Source organism: Sander vitreus, chromosome 5 (genome assembly GCF_031162955.1).
Source record: "Sander vitreus isolate 19-12246 chromosome 5, sanVit1, whole genome shotgun sequence".
Classification (NCBI taxonomy): Eukaryota; Metazoa; Chordata; class Actinopteri; order Perciformes; family Percidae; genus Sander; species Sander vitreus.
The window spans coordinates 34556636-34580773 of NC_135859.1; the positions used below are offsets into that span (position 1 = coordinate 34556636).

The 24138-nt window shown below is 41.6% G+C and overlaps 1 protein-coding gene across 1 annotated transcript in view; it reads left to right on the forward strand.

Moving 5' to 3' along the window:
• Window positions 1-458: 458 nt before the first annotated feature.
• Window positions 459-24138, forward strand: part of gda (guanine deaminase) — a 31460-nt gene continuing 7780 nt past the window's right edge. The window contains exons 1-11 of the mRNA XM_078251630.1: window positions 459-650; window positions 4958-5046; window positions 6597-6768; window positions 10786-10873; window positions 16111-16216; window positions 20592-20619; window positions 20702-20809; window positions 21830-21937; window positions 22546-22643; window positions 23437-23504; window positions 23899-24045. Coding sequence (XP_078107756.1) covers window positions 522-650; window positions 4958-5046; window positions 6597-6768; window positions 10786-10873; window positions 16111-16216; window positions 20592-20619; window positions 20702-20809; window positions 21830-21937; window positions 22546-22643; window positions 23437-23504; window positions 23899-24045 — 1141 coding nt within the window. The 5' untranslated portion in view covers window positions 459-521. The remainder of the gene's footprint in view (window positions 651-4957; window positions 5047-6596; window positions 6769-10785; window positions 10874-16110; window positions 16217-20591; window positions 20620-20701; window positions 20810-21829; window positions 21938-22545; window positions 22644-23436; window positions 23505-23898; window positions 24046-24138) is intronic.

The following is a 24138-nucleotide window of genomic DNA, read 5'->3' on the forward strand; positions in this document are numbered from 1 at the left end:
AATATACGCCTATGTACAAGTTTGAAAGTTTGGTATGTGTGTGCTTTGCTTCTGTAGGCTACTCGCTCCAGGCTATTTACACGCCGTATGACTTTGTACTTTATGTGAAATATGTGTGTAGAACAATTTGTTCAAATTGAAGAGGGTCACACACACACACACACACACACACACACACACACACACACACACACACACACACACACACACTGACATAAAGCATGAAAAAATATAATAATATAGTATATAATTTTTATACAAAGGGATGACACATTTGAGACGGCTCTGACTACATCATAAAGGACACACACACACACACACACACACACACACACACACACACACACACACACACACACACACACACACACACACACACACACACTCTGTCTTCTCATTGGCTGCAGATTGTCTCTGCAGTCAGGTGTTCTGCTGATCCAAACTCTCCAAAGACAAAACCCCAGTGGTGCTGCTGCTGCAGGTATTTACACTGCTCGACTCCGAACTCATCTGTTGACAGGATGGCAAACTCTAACAGACCCAACGCCGACATTTCTCACGTCTACAGGGGAACATTTATCCATTCGACGCAGCAAACCGCGCTACAGATCCTGGAAGATACACTCCTGGGAGTGGATACAGACGGAAAGGTTTGTCCCAACATCTAAAACAGCTTTTAGTCGAAATTTAGAAGAAAAAAAAATACTATTTATGGTTTTAAAAACAAATAACATATTTGGCTGTTAATGGTAATTTGATTAATATCTATAGCTCTATAGCTTTACTACTAACCCTTGCGCAAATTAGGAAGCAACATTTGGCACAGTTTGGCTAAAAAATACGACGGAAATCTGTTACACAATCTCTGAACTGTCTTCTGCAGTGAGCTAGCTGTTGCTGAGCAACTTTCACAATTTGGCCCACTCTGAGCTCTCAGACACAACAACCTTAATGACAGTCTGAAGTAGCCTCTTCAATCAGAAGCAGAATCAGATTACCAAAGGAAGTTTACCTACAAAGATTTTGCCTTGGTGTATTTGCTGCAAACAATACTAAAAAGGGAATAAATAATAAGGCGAAGTAGATAGTAGAATAAACAGAATGTAAAATACACTATAACAAAAAAAACTAAGATGTACAACTGTTTTAGAAAGAAAGAAGGAAGAAGATATGGATCAGTGGGTGTGCAAAAGTTCACAGTATGTAGCCTATAATATGTGCGCACAGGGGCGGAGTGAGGGGAGGGGCCTTTGGGGCCCTATAGCCTATAGTTTACTCCAAATTCCTACCCTACCTACGTTATATAACTTAAAAATAGAAACATCAGACAGCGTTTTGCCTCTCTTTAGGTGTCGGGAGTGAGAATGAGTCATCCCCAACATTTGTTGTGTTCTGGTTTCAGAACGATGAAGACAGTTGGAGAACAATTAGTTATAAAACAGGCAACCAGTCCAGTCCAGTACGACGATATGGGTAGTTTATTCCTACCCTCTAATACGTGTCATTAATCAGCGCCCCTAATGGTGGCAGGAAATACGACCCTTTATATCGTTTATTGTTTATTAAAAAGGATCCCCATTAGCTGATAAACACGTTGTTATCCTTGTGAAACAGTCGCAGTCTCCTGGGTGAAAGTGTTTCGTTTGCCCCCCCCCCCCAACCAACCTTGTTATACAGAAATGTGGCGCTCTTATGGCGCTTACCCACTGCTAGTACCAGCTCGGCTCGACTCAACTTGACCACAGTGCCCCGTCCTCTATTTTCCATTGCAGATTTATGTGTGTGTTCATTTGCGGTATAGTCTTGGGTTTTCTCAGACCAACTATTTGGCGGTCCAATCAGCGAACAGAGGGAGTGGCTGCGAATGATGATGTTGAGGTTGTGCCCTGGTTTGAGTTGTAGTTCCGTAATGGCGGCGGAGAAAGATGCGGTCCATTGGGGCAACTCTGCTGAATATCCAGAAGTTAAAGCCCGAGCAAGAATAATCTTTGCTGAGTTTTGTTGGTGGCCATGATGTTGTGGCCCTCCTCCCCACGGGGTTTGGGAATCCCCGCGGGAACAGTTTGATTTTGCAGCTTGCTCCGTTAGTGATGAAGGAGTTGGCTAAGGCTAACGCTAGCGATGCTAAGCCGATAGTTGTTGTCGTCTCCCCTCTTGTTAGCCTGGTCCTACCAGACAGGACGTAGGAGGGCGGAGCCAGGCTACCAGAGTGGCTCTGGGCAGATCCAATAGTTTTAAACTTCAACAGAGCACCCACCTTCAAGGAAGTTAACACTTGTCAATGGAGAGGGGCCAGACTCTCTGTACAAATGAAATGTATCAGAGTCCGGTAGGACCAGGCTAGTGTACCAGAGTCTGGTAGGACCAGGCTAATGGACCAGAGTCTGGTAGGACCAGGCTAGTGTACCAGAGTGTGGTAGGACCAGGCTAATGGACCAGAGTCTGGTAGGACCAGGCTAGTGTTCCAGAGTCTGGTAGGACCAGGCTAATGTACCAGAGTCTGGTAGGACCAGGCTAGTGTACCAGAGTCTGGTAGGACCAGGCTAATGTACCAGAGTCTGGTAGGACCAGGCTAGTGTACCAGAGTCTGGTAGGACCAGGCTAGTGTTCCAGAGTCTGGTAGGACCAGGCTAGTGTTCCAGAGTCTGGTAGGACCAGGCTAATGTACCAGAGTCTGGTAGGACCAGGCTAGTGTACCAGAGTCTGGTAGGACCAGGCTAGTGTACCAGAGTCTGGTAGGACCAGGCTAATGTACCAGAGTCTGGTAGGACCAGGCTAATGGACCAGAGTCTGGTAGGACCAGGCTAATGTACCAGAGTCTGGTAGGACCAGGCTAGTTTGCCAGAAGACACATTTAAATGCTTTTATTTGGATCTGAAAGGCATCGCAAGAAAAAAACAAGATCCAAATACTCTGGGAAGAGTCATTGACAAGGTGACAGGTCTACATGGCTCATATACTTTTACAGGTCTTTCCATTTATAATACTCAACACATTAAGGATAAACAAAGCATCTCTGTCTCCATATTTGCAAGCTCCCTATGATGGCTGAAAAGTCTTTTTGCCTCCTTTTTTGCAGCCCCCCTAGCTGTCTCCCCCCCTGACCACATTCTTATGGACATGGCCTAAACTTCCAAATACCAGAGTTATTAGTTTACAGTTGTATCTAAGTTGGTGAATGAGATCTACCAGTGGTTGATATTTCAATAATTTGGAATAGTAGCAAGTGTCCATATACAGATCAAAACAGCAGCCTACCTCAAAGATACATACAGATTTCATAGCCTCATTTACAATTACAATGTCAGGAGTGTTTGGAATGTTTTTGAAGTAGTCACTGTCAGATGTGTTATGATGGAACCAGTTGAACTGTACAGTGCTTATAAATCTTGCTATCATGTCCACAGTTTATCTTTTGCAAGTCCTTTGCAACCAGATCAAAAAGACAACCTTTATAATTGTAGCATCCGTTTAGTATGTGTGCAACTGTTGGTAGGGTAGGTATGCGGTAGGATTTGTACTTTGATGGGTGCCATGTTGCCAGATTGTACCTGGTTGGGAGACACTGTAATCTTGCTTTAATCATGAATATTAGGATGTCATGGATGAATATTATGGGGAGGGAGGCAGAATCAATCAGTCCAAGTCTTTGGATGTACTCGTGACACAGCTCTGTGATCTGTTCCTCCCAATCGCCGCTGACACTAAATTTATGGCCCAGATAAGGATATGTTTCGTGGCGTTCATAGTTGGATAGTTTTCTGCATTAATGAAAAGGCAGGGGGTTTTTCAGACTTTGCTTTATACCATCTGTTTCCTCCACTGCGTCTTTCATAAAAGGCAGCAAATTATGTATGTTTGATGTCCAAACCTGACCACTGTCTTTAAACGCGCTCTTTACTGTTGTTATAAGGCACATTGTCAAAAGTAGTAGCCGAAAGTCAGCCATATCTAAATACACTTCCCTGCATTAACGCTGGCAGTTACAACGGGTGTTGCTGTTGGAAAATCATACAGGTGTGCACTCCGGTCCAGCCATGTTCCACCTGCAACCTGCCACCATCTTGACACGCACACACACACACACACACACACACACACACACACACACACACTCTGTACAAATGAAATGTACAAGAGTCTGGTAGGACCAGGCTAGTTTGCCAGAAGACACACACACACACACACACACACACACACACACACTCTGTACAAATGAAATGTACAAGAGTCTGGTAGGACCAGGCTAGTTTGCCAGAAGACACACACACACACACACACACACACACACACACACACACACACACACACACACACAGAACGTGGAAGGTGTGGGATTGGGTGGTGATGGCGCAGTGGATATGACACATGCCTTTGGTGTGGGAGATCTGGGATACATCAATCAGTGTGTCCCTGAGCAAGACACTGTGTGTGTGTGTGTGTGTGTGTGTGTGTGTGTGTGTGTGTGTGTGTGTGTGTGTGTCTGAGTGTGTCCCTGGGACTTTTTTTATCATAATGGAAAACCAAAAAAGGCGAGTAGAGTCGAGGCGAGTCGCGCAGGTACGGTGTGATGGAAAAACGCCATTACACTTCGTCACCTTACTTCCTGCTTTGCTCCCATCATAACTACTACGGCCACTAGAGTGCACTGACACTATTAACTTGAATATGAGTCGTAATTACTGCTTAAAGAAACAACTTATGTGAGTGTTTTTCGGGGGAGGACAGTTTCTCCGCCCCTGTGTGCCCATGTGGGATTAAAATCCATAGGACATCTTGCATGTAATTGTTGCATGTAGTTGTTATCGATAAGGAAATACAATATGCGGACATTGTGGAAATCATACACTGTACACTAAACATGAAGGGTGTTTTCATCTCTCACAGCTTATCCTCTGTTACGTGCAAACACTTTTTGTAATCACCAACTTTTCGCTGATTTCCATTCTGCCATCAGATTGCTTTCATCGAGAAAGGAGCAGAGCTAAACAGACTGTCTCAGATCTTTGGATTCAGTCCGTCTGAAGTCACTCAACTGGCACAACAGTAAGTAGAATATATAAAAGGAATTACTCAATGTATAGGATTTTATTAGGGCTGCAATTAAACCGATTATTTTCCTTGTTGATTCATCTGTCAATCAGTGTTCCTTAAAAGCCCAAGATGACGTCCTCAAATGTCTTGTTTTGTCCACAACTCAAAGATATTCAGTTTACTGTCACAGAGGAGAGAAGAAACATATTCACATCTAACAAGCTGGAAACAGAGAATTTGTAATTAATTTAATAGTTGACAACTAAGACATAGGGAGCTTCTACAGAGGGTAAGTGCGGCACAGGATACCTAAAATTCAATCAGTGGTGAACCCCAGAAGGGGACAGGAATGAGGCATGTCTGGGAGGGTGACAGCAAAGGTGCAATTCTTGTTTTGTTTTTGTATTTGTGCGTATCATGGCTTTGCTGGAGATGACATTGTTCTGTACGTGTGATACGGTCATATAATTAGCTTTTTGTTTTTTAGCTGTTAGAGTACAGCAGGCGGCGGTGGGGGGGGGCAGGCAATGAAATCAATAAAAACGTTGTTGACAGCTAACTGATTAATCTTTGCGGCTCTAATTATGTCTCATACGTTTTGCAGCTATTATTAGGTTGATACCATCAGTTACAGTAGCCATGTTTCAGTGTAATTGTCAAGCTAATTTTAAGCAAACTTTTAAAATGTTGCAAAAAATAAAGATAAAAAGAAATTGGGAAACTAGAAGCGTTTCCATCAACTGGTTTAGAGCGAATAAACTAGACCACGCAAAGTGTAATTTCGTCACAAGTTGACGTTACGCAGAAGTGAAGTTCTTTGGCTAAATGGAGAGAGGTAGCATTGGACAAGTTGGCCACCTGTGCAGAATACGGGGTTGTGGCAAAGACCTTTGTTGTCAGCGAGACAACCGTTTACCGTAGTGTATACGCAGGGCCATAACATTCAAGCTGTTGAACCAACTGGCTGAGGCCCGTGTACGCCGCACTGGATGGGACCCGTATCCCGATCCTTCCCCCATCCGATGGATACCGAGACTATAGTCATGTGTGTTACATGTTCGCTACGACACAACTTATTCGGCAAAGCTGTTTCCATCTCCCATTTTGAGCATTAACTATTTTTCAAAAAAGGCAAAAACCTCCTCAAGCGAGCGTAAAAACTTTTTTTTGGTGAATTTGAGGACTTTTTTCCCCAAATTTTGCCATTTCCATCAACATTTTCTAATACGATACTTCAAAATGCGCATAAAAATACATTGATGGAAACACGACTACGGATTTGGTGCTACATTTATCCACTTTTTACCTCTCATGAATTGATAGAAATGGTCAAAAGCCCTTCAGGACTAGCATGGGATTAGCACAATTAGCATAATAAAAAAAAAAAATGACTCAAACCGATTAATCGATTGTCAAAATAGCCGGCGATTAATTTAATAGTTGACAATTAATCGACTCATCTTTGCAGTTGTACATTTTGCAACATATTAAATCCCTTCTTGCTCCTCTCCGTAAAAACGATGTCTATGTTTAAACCATTCTCGTTCCTTTCTGCGCTGCAGTGAGTTCTTTATGCCGGGACTGGTGGACACACACATCCACGCGCCCCAGTACAGCTTCGCCGGCACAGCGCTGGACATGCCCCTACTGCAGTGGCTCAACACCTACACCTTCCCTGTGGAGTCTCGCTTCAAGGACTTGGAGTTCGCCCACTGTGTCTACACTCAAGTAGTGGTGAGTTGTTCTGGCATCGTGAAAATAAATGGCCGTTAAAATGTGTACAGTGTGGCCGGGTTAGCTCACTTATTGGTAGAGTAGGCGCACACACGTAGAGGTTTATTTCTCTCCCCTTTCATATCTCAGCTAAAAAACAAAATTGTACAGGGAGAAGATAAAAACTGAGCTTTGTGTAGGCTTGGGTACCAAAACCTGGTGCTAATATGGCACCGGTGCCTAAACGACCGGTATCTACCGGACCGAATAGCAACGCGGATTGCGGTGCCTCATTTCGGTGCCAATTAAATGCCTTCTGCGCCGCTCTCTGATGCTCTGAAACAGACGTTAGACGCAACAGAAGCATCGCTGCACGTGACGCTAGTTAACACTTCACTTAAGCAGGTAACGTTAGCCTACCGTTAGCTAGCAGCTGGATTAAACACGGTTAAAATGCTGACAGCTAAACGGTGTAAAGTGTGATTGTATTTCACTGTAGAGGATTCCAACAGCGGGACGTTAAGCAGTGTGCAGCTGCCTTTGTCGGAAAAACAACACAGACGGTGCGTTCACTTGAAACTAGTAAGCTTTGTGGTGCATTCAAAGTTATTGTAAAATACCCTATGTTTTAAAAGTATCGTTTTAGCACCAGTATCAGAAAAAAACGATACCCAACCCTAGCTTTGTGACACACTGCAGGTATAACAGCTTTGATGTTTGTAGATTTAGCAGCAAATTCCTGAAAACAGTGAAAGTCCATATTTGTTGATACTTCTTAAAAGGAAAAAGAAGAAAGGTCCAAGGCACTCTTCTTGCTTGCAAAAAGTTAAAAAGCCTTTATTAAGATGGATATTTCATATTGAAAATTGGGTAACACTTTACTTGAAGGTATCTACATAAGAGTGACATGACACTGTCATGAACGTGTCATAAACATTATAAACAAGTCATAAACGTTTATGACATAACGCTTCTTTTAGGAAGTATCATTCGGTTTTTGTCATGACAAGTTAGGGTTAGAGTTAGGGTTAGGGTCAGTGACGGACTGGCCATCTGGAATTTGGGCAAATGCCAGAAGGGCCGCCCCCCTATGGACCCCTATGGGCCACTACTGATAATTTGTCTTTGGTTAATTAATTAATAAAAGTTATTTTATGCATGCGGCCACAAATATTCAAGATTGTATTGCAGCAAAGTGCGTGGAAAGATACACTCGGAAGGCAGAGTTACCAATTTCCAGGCTAGGTTACTGACAAAAATAGGGCTGGTGTGTTGGAAATGCCAGGGCCGTTTTTTGATCCCAGTCCGTCACTGGTTAGGGTTAGATTTGGGTTAGAGTTAGAGTTCATGAGTCATGTGTTCATGACACTGTCATGTCACTCTTCTGTAGATACCTTCAATGAAAGTGTTACAGAAAATGATTAGTACGTTAAAAATAGAGCTGGGTAACAACACGTGCGTAGTGACACAAACAGCCTCTCTGTTACCCAGATTAGTTCTGCTACCGGAGCTAAAACTCGTGTGGACGGAGAAAGAAGAAAAAAGAAAGAAAAATGTGTTGCACACTCTGACTCGTTATGCATTTCTCTACTTATTTTATTTTGATGACATTTCCGCCCTCGGGCCTTCTCACAGTTCAACTTGAACCTAAATCTGAAAAATGGATATAAATGTGTAAAGATTACAACCGGTTGAGATACAAAAACATGAATGCTAGTAACAGTATTCCTCTACTCCACAGGATTTTAAACCACACTCATATATGCTCATACTCATACTTTTACATACACACCTCCCCAACCATACACTCTCCATGCTTCCACTCATCCACATATACAGTCAGGTCCATAAATATTGGGACATCGACACAATTCTAATCTTTTTGGCTCTATACACCACCACAATGGAGTTGAAATGAAACAAACAAGATGTGCTTTAACTGCAGACTTTCAGCTTTAATTTGAGGGTATTTACATCCAAATCAGGTGAACGGTGTAGGAATTACAACAGTTTGTATATGTGCCTCCCACTTTCTAAGGGACCAAAAGTAATGGGACAGATTAACAATCATAAATCAAACTTTCACTTTTTAATACTTGGTTGCAAATCCTTTGCATTCAATTACAGCCTGAAGTCTGGAACGCATAGACATCACCAGACGCTGGGTTTCATCCCTGGTGATGCTCTGCCAGGCCTCTACTGCAACTGTCTTCAGTTCCTGCTTGTTCTTGGGGCATTTTCCCTTCAGTTTTGTCTTCAGCAAGTGAAATGCATGCTCAATCGGATTCAGGTCAGGTGATTGACTTGGCCATTGCATAACATTCCACTTCTTTCCCTTAAAAACTCTTTGGTTGCTTTCGCAGTATGCTTCGGGTCATTGTCCATCTGCACTGTGAAGCGCCGTCCAATGAGTTCTGAAGCATTTGGCTGAATATCAGCAGATAATATTGCCCGAAACAATTCAGAATTCATCCTGCTGCTTTTGTCAGCAGTCACATCATCAATAAATACAAGAGAACCAGTTCCATTGGCAGCCATACATGCCCACGCCATGACACTACCACCACCATACTTCACTGATAAGGTGGTATGCTTTGGATCATGAGCAGTTCCTTTCCTTCTCCATACTCTTCTCTTCCCATCACTCTGGTACAAGTTGATCTTTGTCTCATCTGTCCACAGGATGTTGTTCCAGAAATGTGAAGGCTTTTTTAGATGTTGTTTGGCAAACTCTAATCTGGCCTTCCTGTTTTTGAGGCTCACCAATGGTTTACATCTTGTAGTGAACCCTCTGTATTCACTCTGGTGAAGTCTTCTCTTGATTGTTGACTTTGACACACATACACCTACCTCCTGGAGAGTGTTCTTGATCTGGCCAACTGTTGTGAAGGGTGTTTTCTTCACCAGGGAGAGTATTCTTCGGTCATCCACCACAGTTGTTTTCCGTGGTCTTCCGGGTCTTTTGGTGTTGCTGAGCTCACCGGTGCGTTCTTTCTTTTTAAGAATGTTCCAAACAGCTGATTTGGCCACACCTAATGTTTTTGCTATCTCTCTGATGGGTTTGTTTAGATTTTTCAGCCTAATGATGGCTTGCTTTACTGATAGTGACAGCTCTTTGGATCTCATATTGAGAGTTGACAGCAACAGATTCCAAATGCAAATAGCACACTTGAAATGAACTCTGGACCTTTTATCTGCTCCTTGTAAATGAGATAATGAGGGAATAACACATACCTGGCCATGGAACAGCTGAGCAGCCAATTGTCCCATTACTTTTGGTCCCTTAGAAAGTGGGAGGCACATATACAAACTGTTGTAATTCCTACACCGTTCACCTGATTTGGATGTAAATACCCTCAAATTAAAGCTGAAAGTCTGCAGTTAAAGCACATCTTGTTCGTTTCATTTCAGCTCCATTGTGGTGGTGTATAGAGCCAAAAAGATTAGAATTGTGTCGATGTCCCAATATTATATGACTGTACCATTCATTCCCACTCATCCACATATAGCTTTCACATTTTTGACACACAAACCCAAACACACACCAACACACAGTTTGACACACAAACCCAACCACCCACACACACACACACACACACACACACACACACACACACACACACACACTTGGTTTCCAGCTCTCAATCACCATACCTAGTCCTTATTTCTTAGCCATTAAGTTTACAAGGCTTCATATATGTCCTGCCACACCTTGTTGAATTGTTGCCTTTTGTTCCACTCACTACGTCTTCTTATTTTCTTTTTTTATTTAAGATTAAATACAATTTCAGCGTCACTTTTGATACTTTTGAGCCCTGAAATGGAGCCAGAGTGAGATACTTTTGTCTTACATTTATGACTTTGTTGATGTAATGTAATTTACCAGTTGCAAAAATCAGAGATATTCATTGACTTTCCCTCTTTTGTCACACAGTCTGTGATTTGAGAAGGGTGTGAACAGATCAATGGCTTAACAACGTATAGAAAAGAGTGTTTGTATGTTGTGTTTATCCTGTTATATGATCACTCTCTCTGCAGCAAAGGACCCTGAGAAACGGAACAACCACTGCATGTTACTTTGCTACCATACACACAGATGCCTCTCTCCTGTTGGGCCAGATTGCAAGTAAGATGTGCTGCTGCGCGCACACACACACACACACACACACACACACACACACACAGTGACCTAAATCTTGTTTTAATTTAAGCATTGGCCTTATTTTTAATGTAGTCAGTTTGTTGTCTGACATATTCAAGCTGTATAGTCGCTCTTATAAGCAGGGCATATTGTTTGACTGTAGTGAAGAATACGTCAGATTAAGCCCAGTAATTGTAATTTATAACTTTCATTCAGAAGAGTTCTGTTTCCCTCAGTTGTCTCAAAATTAGAAACACTTGTTTTGTTCACCTTTATGCCTAATTGTCCTTATCATCATGGTGTCATGTTATGTAATACTGAACACACACACACACACACATAAATGTGTGATAATACAGCCATACTGGATTGAACGCTGGCTTCGGCAGCTTTACACAGTCACTCTGGTCTTTGAACCCTTAACAACCTTTGTCCTGTTCTGAGCAGCTCATACATTTTGTAGTAAACTTCAGAGTAAGCATGTGTGTGTGTGTGTGTGTGCGTGCATGTTTCCAACACATTTAACATGTATACTTATTTCCTTCTTGTGTGTGTTGAATTTATTTGCTTATACATGTTTTGCAAGTGTAAAGATTAAAATATAAATAAATTATATATATATATATATGCACCAGTACTGCGCGAGGTGTATGCAGAAGCCTCTCGTAGATGGCCTTTACCCCCCCCCACATTGTCCCAAGCAGTTATATCAGTTCTCATTAAAAAGGACCTGACAAAATGTGACTCATACAGGCCTTGGAGTCTGGTCTGTTGTGATAAAACTAATAAAGCTCTATCTCTGCGCCTGAAGTCATTCATCTCGACCAGGCAAGGTTCATGAAGGGTAGGCAATCCTTTGGCAACCTCAGGCACCTATATAGTCTAGTCTAGTCTAAACCTGGCCCTACTGTAGAAGTCCTTATTTCTCTGGACGCGCATAAAGCTTGCGACCGCATTGAATTTGATTATTTATTTACAGCTCTCAGCCAGTTTGGCTTTAGCCGTGGCTTTATATGCTGGATAAGAGTCCTGTACGTGGCACCACAAGCAGCAGTTCACACTAACAATGTAATTTCAGGGCGCCTGGGTAGCTCACCTGGTGGAGCGCGCGCCCATCTGCGGAGGCTCGAAAAACGCCGTAACTCCCTTGCATTTGCTTCCTTCCTGGTCCCTCAGCTCATTCTTTATAGATGGAAGGATCCATGAGTGTGGGTGGTTGCAGATGATAGCAAGGAACAACTTTCAACCGTGATGGACAATAAATAAACTTCATCCCTGAAGTAGTTTGGTTTAGTTTCTGTTGGTTTGTTAACCAAAATGAACTGAAACCATTGCTGGCTCAGTGCATATTTGGTGAGACAAGAAGAGAGTGTCACGGTTTGTCAGGAAAGGCTTGGACCCAAATACAGTCTTACACAAAGTCCTCAGGAAGGTAGCCAGGCAGGAACAAACAGAATCCACAACAGGAAAGATCAGCACAGTACACAAAAACAGAACCCACGACAGCGCACAGCCAACAGAAAACAGAATAAAATGATCCGACAAAAGACAAGGGAGACACAGAGACTAAATACAAGAGGTAACGAGGACTAACAAGGGACAGGTGATACAACAGGTGAAACAAATAAGACAATCACAAGGGCGGGAAACTAAAGACAGGAAGTAAAGTAGACAAGACAAGGGAGACAAGACACAGAAGACTACAAAATAAAACAGGAAACAGAAAATCACAATTATGACAGAGAGACGGGGCAGGCTGGCTAGAGATGGGAATCGAGAACCATATTGAAATATGAAGCAAGATGGCAAGTGTAAAAATAATTTCCTCTATTTTACCAGAAGCTTTTGTGTGCACAAAACGATCAAGCCTAGGAAAAAACCTAAAACCTAAAAAAAGGTTTTGCTAAATTAAAACTACTTCCAGCCATCAATGCCACACCAAAATATGTTTTCCCCCCACAGTTAGTGAAAACTGCCCTCATATGCCTGTTGGATCAGAGAAGTAGAGGCACCTTTAACTTTAGGTACAGATTAAGATATCGTAGTCAGGGCTCTATGGCTAAATACTACACGACACGGCAAGCCTTCCTGAATAACTTTAACAGCCTACCATGTACCAGTGTGACTGATTGAGGTCCCTACAACCCCCCCCATTTTATAGCATGTGAAGAAAAATGTATGAAAGAATGTTGAAGAACGTGACAAAAATGTCGGAAAAAATGACAAAAACATCGACAAAAACATTGGAAAAAGTGACAAGTAACTTGGAAAAAAGTGACAAAAACGTTGGCAAGGAGGCCAAAATGTTGAAAAAAAGTTTTCTTTTGAAAGTTTGACCCAGAAAAACTAAAAGGGAAGACAACACAAGGGTTTTTTAAGTTGTCTGTTGCTGTTATGATGTAAAACTCAATAAAAACTGTTTAAAAAAAACAAAAAAATCAAAATTAATTGCATACATAATTAACGGTGCCTGAACCGATACTTTTTAAGAAAGTAAAAAAAGAAAAGAAAAAAACAGGGTACTAAACAACAGTTGGTGACATTAAAGAATGGCTTGTTTATTGCTAAGGCCATATGGTCAAAATTAAATGTTTAATAATAATGTATAACAATAACTAATTTCAGTAGTAAATTGCTGTTGAACCATCAGATGGGAAAAGGACATTTACAATAACTTCAAATGCACCACGAGGCTGTAGTTTACCAGTTTCATTGAACGCACCGTCTGTGTTGTTTCTCCGACGGCAGCTGCAGATTGTTACATCCCGGTGTTGAATCCTCTACAGTAAAACACAGTCACACTTTACACCGTTTAGCGTTAGCTGTCAGCATTTTAACCGTGTTTAATCCAGCTACTAGCTAGCGGTAGGCTAACGTTAGCTGCTGTCGAGTATAGTGTTAACTAGCTAGCGGTAGGCTAACGTTAGCTCCTGTCGAGTATAGTGTTAACTAGCTAACGGTAGGCTAACGTTAGCTCCTGTCGAGTATAGTGTTAACTAGCTAACGGTAGGCTAACGTTAGCTGCTGTCGAGTATAGTGTTAACTAGCTAGCGGTAGGCTAACGTTAGCTGCTGTCGAGCATAGTGTTAACTAGCTAGCGGTAGGCTAACGTTAGCTGCTGTCGAGCATAGTGTTAACTAGCTAGCGGTAGGCTAACGTTAGCTGCTGTCGAGCATAGTGTTAACTAGCTAGCGGTAGGCTAACGTTAGCTGCTGTCGAGTATAGTGTTAACTAGCGTCATGTGCAGCGGTGTTTGTGTTTCAGAGCATCAGAGAGAAGAGCAGACATATCAGTGGCACCAGATTTCGGTAGCCAGGGTTGGCAGGAAGAAGATTTTTATAAGGAAATGTTCCAGTTAATGATCCAGGCAGAACATTCTCGTCTCCCTCCTTCATTTTACAGTCCAATGGTGGCTAGAACGGCTCCGGGTCAAACCTCAATATGGAATGGATTAATCTGCTTTATTTTTGTAATTTTGACAGCTAAATAAATATAAATATATATATATATATATATATATATATATATATATATGCATATATATATATATATATATATATATATATATATGCATACAAAAAGCAATGCATGATATTTTCTCAGGCAAGAATCTTGTTAAGTTCAAGGCTCCAGGGAAATCTGATATATATGCACATTTCTTGCCTGATTTGACTGGAAATGTTCGGTCCCAGTAGCACAAAGCTCTCTCACAGACCCTGAGTGAACTGATGATTATGTACACTATCTTTAGTCTCACATTGCCAGACCTTTATCTCCACAGCGCTGTGGAGTAAAGTCTGGCTCCACCACAGATGCATTCTGGGATAGGAGAAAAAACGCTCTGGGTTGTTTGCATTTCTTTAAACCAATCACAATCATCTTGTGCGGTGCTAAGCTCCGGACGCAGCAACGGTGGCTCTGCTAAATAGTCTCAGGAAGGAACTTGTTTTGGTGGAACATTTGCTCCCCTCCCGCAAAAGAAAACGCCCCATACAATATTAACTGAAGTAACGTGTGCTATTTAAATTAGCTGATACATGGTTACACCTCATTAGCTCTTACCAGTGTATCTCCTCCACTCCCAAAACGTCCCAGTTAGAGATGAAATGCCGTAAACATATTCTTTGTAAATCTTTACAATCATTCCCTGAAAGAACCAAGCAGGCCTGACTTGTTGCACCATCCAAATTTTCTCCAAAACTTGACATTTTCAGCGTGTAGCTTGGTAGCTCGAAGTTTGTTGTTGTTTCCTGAAGGTTAGGTTAGGGTTTAGGAAAAGAAAAACAGGGTTAGGATTAGGAAAACAACAAACGTGAAAAGGAAATATCAATCGCGGGACACAAAGTTACATGCGGGACCCAATCCCCGGTCTCCTGGGTGAAAGTTATGTGTTTTACCCATCCTCCACCCCAACCAATGTATCTAAACGGATTTTCGCCATTTCATACTACTCGCTATGGCGTCAATTCACACGCAATCGCAATTGGCATACGGAAGTACCGGAAGTACATGCCGCTGACGCGTACCACATGCCACTTAAAAATCTAACTCCCTCTCAAAAAAACAGCAGAATAAAAGCAAGAACAAAAAACAAAACAATAACAACAATGAAATAAAATACAAAAATCAGAGGGATCATAAAAACATAAAACACCTGAGTATAAAATAAGGTAATAGTAAAACATTTAGGGGGGAAAACGTAGTTTTCTGACACAATGTCATACATAACAACTACAACTACGACTTACAACTGCCAGTAAGTAACTTGGGATAACACTACCGAGCATTGAACACAATTACAAAGACAGACTGGTGAGAAAGGCCAATAACATTGTGTGTGACTGCACACACCCCCTGGCATCTCATTTTAAACTGCCGTCTAGGCGTCGTTTCTGCCAACCCCTTCTGACCAAGAACCGATCCAAATTCTCTTTTTGTAGCACAAGCCATAAAAGCCTTAAATCAGTCAAATACAATACACATACATGTTATGTTTGTCGGTGTCTGATGTAGGGTCTATTTGTTTGTATCATATGTCTGATGTCCTGTCATGAAGTGCCTTGCGACTATGCCGCAAACCCAACTGCCCCACGGGGACAATAACGTTATCTACTACTACTACTACTACTACATAAGCAAAGTACATGCAGCGCTTTTTAAGATTAATAAATAAACGTTTATTAATATTCCTGGCACTCATCATCAGCTTGTTTTTCTTGCAGATGACTTTGGTCAGCGAGCCTTGGTGGGGAAGGTGTGTATGGACAGGAACAACTCTGTGAAACATTACAAAGAGACCAATCAGGAGTCTCAAGAGGAAACCTGTCGGTGGGTATCAACTGTTTAATAATACAGCAGGGAAACCTTTCGGAATGTTTAGACTTGATATTAAAATCAAAGGTATTTTAAAGTGCTCATATTATGCTCATTTACAGGTTCTTAATTGTATTTAGAGGTTATATCAGAATAGGTTTACATGGTTTAATTTTCAAAAAAACACCATATTTATGTTGTACTGCACATTGATGCAGCTCCTCTTTTCACCCTGTGTTCAGGTCTCTGTTTTAGCTGCAGAGTGAGACCTCTCACTTCTGTTCAATCTTTGTTGGAAGTCACACATGAGCAGTAGCTAGGTAAGGACTACTAGGCAGTCAGAAGCAGAGCATGAGGGCGTGCCCTGACAGTACCTAGGTAAGGACTACTAGGCAGTCAGAAGCAGAGTATGAGGGCGTGCCCTGACAGTACCTAGGTAAGGACTACTAGCCAGTCAGAAGCAGAGTATGAGGGCGTGCCCTGACAGTACCTAGGTAAGGACTACTAGCCAGTCAGAAGCAGAGTATGAGGGCGTGCCCTGACAGTACCTAAGGACTACTAGCCAGTCAGAAGCAGAGTATGAGGGCGTGTCCTGACAGTACCTAGGTAAGGACTACTAGCCAGTCAGAAGCAGAGTATGAGGGCGTGTCCTGACAGTACCTAGGTAAGGACTACTAGCCAGTCAGAAGCAGAGTATGAGGGCGTGTCCTGACAGTACCTCGGTAAGGACTACTAGCCAGTCAGAATCAGAGTATGAGGGCGTGCCACTCTAGCAGCTAGGCGAGCATTATAACGTGTGTTCCAAAGTGACCACGTTTGTCTCTGAAGTAAAGGCTGGACTACAACAGAGCTGTTTGGAGCAGTTTGTGAACAGTGTTTTCTGTTGGAGATGGTAAGTCCCTTTGGGGTGGACTTTGGGCTTTTTCACTTTGTAAACCTATAACGTGCACAAAAAGATATATAACACAATAAAGGAAAGGGAAAACGCCAAAAAGCATAATATGAGCACTTTAAACAAAGTCAGACCAAAGATTTGTGACGAGTTGAAACTTGCTGACACAAATGAGACGAGACGAGACGGTGTATCATCTCCATAGCAACGACTCTTTGTATTTCTGTTCTAATTTCAGACTTTTTAGGCTTTTTTGTAGCTGGATATATCATTTGTTGCGTCTAAATATGAATGTGGATAACGTTAGTGATAGTGAGATACTTGCTACAGTTACATTTATAGTGATGAATCAGCAAAAACACATTTTATTTCTCTGATTGACGGCTTTGTTCTAACGCTGCTCTCTTCAGTCACTCTCTGGTTTGTTTGACCACATACTGCGTTCACGGGTGCTCTTTTCCATTTCGACCAGTTGACAGTTTGTAACATAGAAATAAAATGGATTATGGATCATTTTATTTCTATAGTTTATAGCTGACTTTACCAGCTGACTTCTCTATTGGCTGTTGAAACAGAAAACGTCCCTATCGTTCTAAAACCAGCCTCTGGAGACTCGACCAGCCGAGACTGCAACACAACAACACAGATTCCAAAACGTAGCAATGTAAATGTAACCTAAAACCAGCATCTGGAGACTCGACCAGCGGAGTCGCAGCAACGGCATCATCTGGTCCGAGTCAAGCTGAGACGGGCCGGTTCAGACCGCTGAAACATTTTTCTACAACGTTCAAAAACGGTTTCGTCTCGTCGCGACTCTTTGGTCTGAACTGGGCTTCAGGGACGTCACCTGTTTCAATAGCCAATAGATAGCAAAGTCAGCTTGTAAAGTCAGCTACAAACTATAGAAATAAAAGAATCCATATTTCATTATATTTTCGATGTTACAAACTGTCAACTGGTAGAAATGGGTGACTGAAGAGGGGTCGCAGCATTAAAACAAAGCAGTGAATCAGAGAAATAAAACATTGTTTTTACTTTTCATCACTACTAGAAATGCAACTGTACAAGTTCCTCACTATCACTAACCTCATTCATATTTTCAGACGCTACAAATCATATCCGGCTACAAAAATGCCTGAAACATCGGAAGTTAGAACAGAAGCACAAAGAGTCGTTTCTATGCAGATGATACACCTGTCTGGTCTCGTCTCATTGGTGAACTGGCAGGTTTCAGATCGTTGCAGACCAGCGCATTGCAAGTAGTTTGAACTTGTTTTGTCTTGAATCTTTGCTCTAAACTGGGCTTTATAGTCTGACCAGTAGGGTGACCAGGCGAACTTTGCGTTTTTACTTGTCAACGGAGCCACAACAAAAATGAAAAAGTTGCAGCAAAAAACATGGTAATACCCCCCTAAACCCTTTTTGCTTTTCCCCCTCTACTTGCATACACTGTTCAAAGTATCAGGACATTATATAACTTTGTCAATAGATCATTAAACAGTGTAGTGCTGGGGACTTTATTCGGCCGAGAACAGGCAGAGTATTGAAGAGTAAGGAAAGATCCCAGAGGCAACAACTTCAGTTACACTGATTTTATTCAATGTGTGTTGGAGACAAAGCAGCTTTCAGTTATAGCTCTTAAAGCTACAGTAAATATCTTAAAGAATAAGTATTAGAGAGCGACAGCAACAGATATGTTGCAGTTGTTGGATGCACTTTCAAGATTTTAAGATTTAAAAGTTGTCTTAAGGGAGATTTGTCTTGGACAAAAGGCTGCCACATAAAAATACATATTATACATACAAATACATATTATACTGTGTATACAGTGTATATATATATATATATATATATATATATATATATATATATATATATATATATATATATATATATATAGATGGACAGACACAAGACATGAGTACAGGGTGTAATACAAGTGCAAACAATAAAGTGAGTGCAAATAAGGGCTTAACCTATAGTTAAAGGCTTAACCTTCTATGTGTCAGAGACATTTCCTTGAACCAGTTCCTCAATGACTGCACACAGCTAATATTCTACAGACGAGACGGTGTATCATCTCCATAGCAACGGCTCTTTGTACTTACGTTCCAACTTCCGACTTCAACACAACTTCAGGCTTTTTTGTAGCTGGATATCATTTGTAGCGTCTTAAAATATGAATGTAGTGATAGTGAGATGCTTGCTATAGTTGCATTTCTAGTAGTGATGAATCGGCAAAACCAAAACAAAATGTATTTCTCTGATTAACTGCCATTTCGACTAGTTGACAGTTTGTACCATTAAAAAGAAATGGATTATGGATCATTTTATTTGTCTACTTTGTAGCTGACTTTACCAGCTGACTTCTCTATTGGCTGTAGAAACAGGAGACGTCTCTTACGTTCTAAAACCAGCCTCTGGAGACTCGACCAGTTGAGTCACAGCGACGCCATCAGCTGGTTTAAGTCCCTCTGAAACTTTTCCCTACACCGCTCTAAAACGTTTTGTCTCATCACGACTCTTTGGTCTACACTGGGTTAAACTATACTGTCGTTGCCGCGTGACGGTCACCTTTTGTCGGCTAAACTCAACTGAAACGACCGTCCCGTCACGGTGCTCTGTACCCGGGTCACTGTAAAAAAAAAATGTCGGCTGAATTGAACCGTAAAGACCGCTAAACGTAACTGTCACATGACTGGCCGGTCGCCGTAATTTCGTAAGATATCATACGAATTGTTGTGCATAAGTTTTCGTACGATATCATACAAACCCGTTCATGAGAATGAGTTGATGTGACAGTTCATCTGTATGGAGTTAGATATGTCTCTCTAAGTGAGGACAGTGACTCTTTTACTTTTACTTTTCAGTTACTATTTGATAGTACAAAAAAATACTAAAACGTGAGACAGGTGCATCGGAGGGGGACAAGCAGGTCACAAGTTGCAAAGAACACCCCCGCACACTGTCTAACTTGCAAAAAATAATAGGCAACATTTTGGTACTAGAACATCTTTATCTTCAAAGTGTTTTTTTGCCTGAAAACTTTGCCTGAAGATGGTCTAGTACCTAAACATTGCCTATTATTAAACTTTATATATTTTTTGCATGTTAGACAGTGTGCGGGAGTTTTCTTTGCAACTATTTCATACTTCCCATAGGAAATACATTTGAAATAGAATAGGATGTGCACCTTATCCTGAAGCTGTAGTTGCCTCATAAACCTTTGTCCATAAAACTATCAAAATGTCATGTTTTCGTGTGGCCGGTTAGCTCAGTTGGTAGAGCTGTCACACACACAGAGGTTTATTCCTCAATGCAGAAGGTCCGAGGTTCGCGTCTGACCTGTGACAGTTTCCTGCGTGTCTTCCCCCTCTCTCTCTTCCCTTTCATGTCTGAGCTGTCTTATCAATAAAGGCAGAAATGCCCTGAAAAATTCATATTTTGCAAATGTGGATGCGCCAACTGAGTCACAATCATTGTTATTGTTCCCCTCAGGTTCATTGCAGAGCTCTTGAACAAAAAGGTAAGATTGTTTGCATAAATTGACACAACAACTCAACAGTTTTTTCTTCAGATTCTAAGATCCTCTGCTGTTGTTTGGGTAGTACCCTCTGGTGAGGCCCGTGGTGACGCCTCGCTTCGCTCCATCCTGCACAGGGGCCTTGCTGGGCCAGCTGGGAGCAATCGCTAAGAATAACAACCTGCACATTCAGGTGAGCTCACCGTGGCAACCAAAACCAGAACACGTCCACAGGGACACTGTTTATTGTGTTGGACCTGTGGGGTTATTGAAAAAAGAAATGAACACACATTTACACACGTGTTATTTACAAAGAAAGAAGTATTGCAGAATAACATTTGTCGTTAGTCGTCCTCCGGCTCTGTCTGAATGCTGAAATATATGACTATAAATACAAAAGAAAAAACGAAACGGAAATTGACTCTTACAGAAATGTATTGAAATCACACGGAGAACATTAATAAACCTAAAAAATAAATTTTGGCTTATGAACATTTTTCTCCCAAGTCTGGGAATCAGGGGAAACAGAAATAAACTCTGTAACTAACACAAAGATATCATATTAGATTTTTTTTCCAGGAAAATCCCATACGCTTTTATCTAAAAAGTTTCTTGTTGTCAACTTCAATGCATTTCCTGTCTGCTATGAAACTAGAGTGCGGATCGGGCCGCGTCTGACGGAGCAGCAACCGAACCTGACCCGAGCCGACAGGCATTAAGATATTTATGTCCGAGCCCGACAGTTAAAATCTCATTTTTTTCTCATACTAATGACACATGTAGGCTACGTTTGTTTGTGTGGAAAGCTTTTCTTAAGCAGCTGTAGGAAGGCATTCAGAAACATCAACAGATGAGGTCATCAGCTCACACGGGGCAACAAGCGCAGGTTAACACATCTACATAATAAGCTGTTTTTAATTTAAAATGTTCAATGCCTTATCGCGCTGATGTGACCTGAGCCCGACCCAAACCTGAACATCGTTTGTAAATATCTGTCCGAACTCGGTCCAGCCCGTCGGGTCCCGTCGGGCTCGGGTCGGGTATCCATCCTCTATATGAGACATCAGTAGGCCAAATCACAATCGTTTAAACATCTCATTTACACATCCAGGGCTGGTTGAATGGCCTGCAGCTCTGCTCTGAGAATCTATGCATATGCAGTATTTATTACATTTATACTGTTAATGTATGGCATATGTGTGTTTATTTCCAGAGTCACATCAGTGAAAACGTCGAGGAAGTTAAGCTCGTAAAGGAGCTGTTCCCGGAGTCAGAGTCTTACACAGACGTCTATCACAAATACAACCTGCTCACTGACAAGGTGAGGACACAGCAGGGGTGGAGGAAGTATTCAGATCAGACAAGTAAAAGTACTAATACCACACTGTAAAAAGACCCTTTTACAAGTAAAAGTCCTGCATTGAAAATGATACTTAAAGAAAATGTAGTTAAAGTATTAAAAGTAAAAGTACTCAATGCAGAAAAATCCTCCCATTGTAGAAAGTGTGAAGGAACAGTTGTGTGTTTAATGGTCTAATGATGTCAGCTGGACTTGTAGGCCGTTATATTGTTGGCTAGTTTCATTCATAATAAAACATCATATTTTATAAATTACATGTGTTTTGTGTCCAAAAGAAACTAGTAACTAAAGCTGTCAGATTATGTTAGTGGAGTAAAAAATACAATATTTCTCTCTGAGATGTAGTGGAGTAGAAGTAGAAAGTGGCATGAAAAGAAAAGACTCAAGTAAAGTACAAGTACCTAAACATTTGTACTTGAGTACAGTAGTGGAGTAAATGTACTTAGTTACATTCGACCACTGGGACACAGTCACTCACATCACTGTTTTATAGCTATGATCAAATCTCTGCTTCGAATAAAAACATAAATGCTGATAAAAATGCTGAACATGCTGCTGATGATCTGCAGACGGTGATGGCCCATGGCTGCTACCTCACTGATGCAGAGTTGGCTCTGTTCAGAGAGACAGGAGCCTCTTTGTCTCACTGTCCCAATTCCAACATCTCGTAAGTCTCTGATACTTCCTCAAGAATATATGTGACCAAAACGCTGTGAAGTCTCATGACACAGTTTTACAATACAATAGCAGTTAAAGTGCTCATATTATGCTTTTTGGCGTTTCCCCTTTCCTTTATTGTGTTATATATCTTATATATTTTTTGTGCACGTTATAGGTTTACAAAGTGAAAAAGCCCAAAGTCCCCCCCAAAGGGACTTACCATCTCCAACAGAAAACACTGTTCACAAACTGCTCCAAACAGCTCTATTGTAGTCCAGCCTTTACTTCAGAGACAAACGTGGTCACTTTGTAACACACGGTATAATGCTCGCCTAGCTACTAGCATGGCACGCCCTCATACTCTGCTTCTGACTGGCTAGTAGTCCTTACCTAGCTACTGTCAGGGCACGCCCTCATACTCTGCTTCTGACTGGCTAGTAGTCCTTACCTAGGTGCTGTCAGGGCATGCCCTCATACTCTGCTTCTGACTGGCTAGTAGTCTTTACCTAGCTACTGCTCATGTGCGACTCCCAACAAAGATGGAAACAGAGAGCTCAACACACAGGGTGAAAAGAGGAGCTGCAGCAATGTGCAGTACAACATAAATATGGTGTTTTTTGAAAATGAAACCATGTAAACCTATTCTGATATGACCTCTAAATACAATTATGAACCTGAAAATGAGCATAATATGAGCACTTTAAGCAATAAAGTATAACACTGCTTTATAAATGCCTGAATGCAAAAGATTTGCAACAGATGAAACGTTATCATCTCAGTCTCTCTCTTTATCTTCTCAGGTTGTGCAGCGGCATGTTGGACGTCCGCAACGTCCTGAAACACAAAGTGAAGTTGGGGCTGGGAACAGGTGAGAGCAGAGCAGAGCTGCAGAGATTTTCGATTAATGGATTAGTTGTCAACGGTTAAATCAATCGGCAACTATTTTGATAATCGATTAATCGGTTTGAGTAAAAAAATCTCTGATTCCAGCTTTCGTAAATGTGAATAAATAATGATTTTTTAATGGCCATGACTTTAATTATCTTGTTCCCACGCCTTAATTATCTTGTGCCCACAGAATAATAGCTCGAGGAGCTATTATTCTGTGGGCACAAGATAATGGGCATAGAAATAGGAAAATTTGAAATGATGCTTTTTTGCCTATCCACAATACATGTTTGTGAATGTTTGCACATGTCTGTATGCATCCTTTCCATCCCGTATTCATTTGACCCATCCGGTGTCTGTGTTCGTGGTGTCAGATGTGGCGGGTGGCTACTCGGCCTCCATGCTGGACGCTGTGAGACGAGCTCTGGACACATCCAAAGTCCTGACGATCCAGGATCCAGAATACGAAACGCTCACGTTTGAGGAGGTTTTCAGACTGGCCACACTGGGAGGAAGCCATGGTAAGATAAAAAAAAACTGTAAAGCTAATGGACGTAGCAGCAGTGACGTCACCCATTGGTTGCCGTTTTGAAGCCTCGAGCTTGTCGATCTGG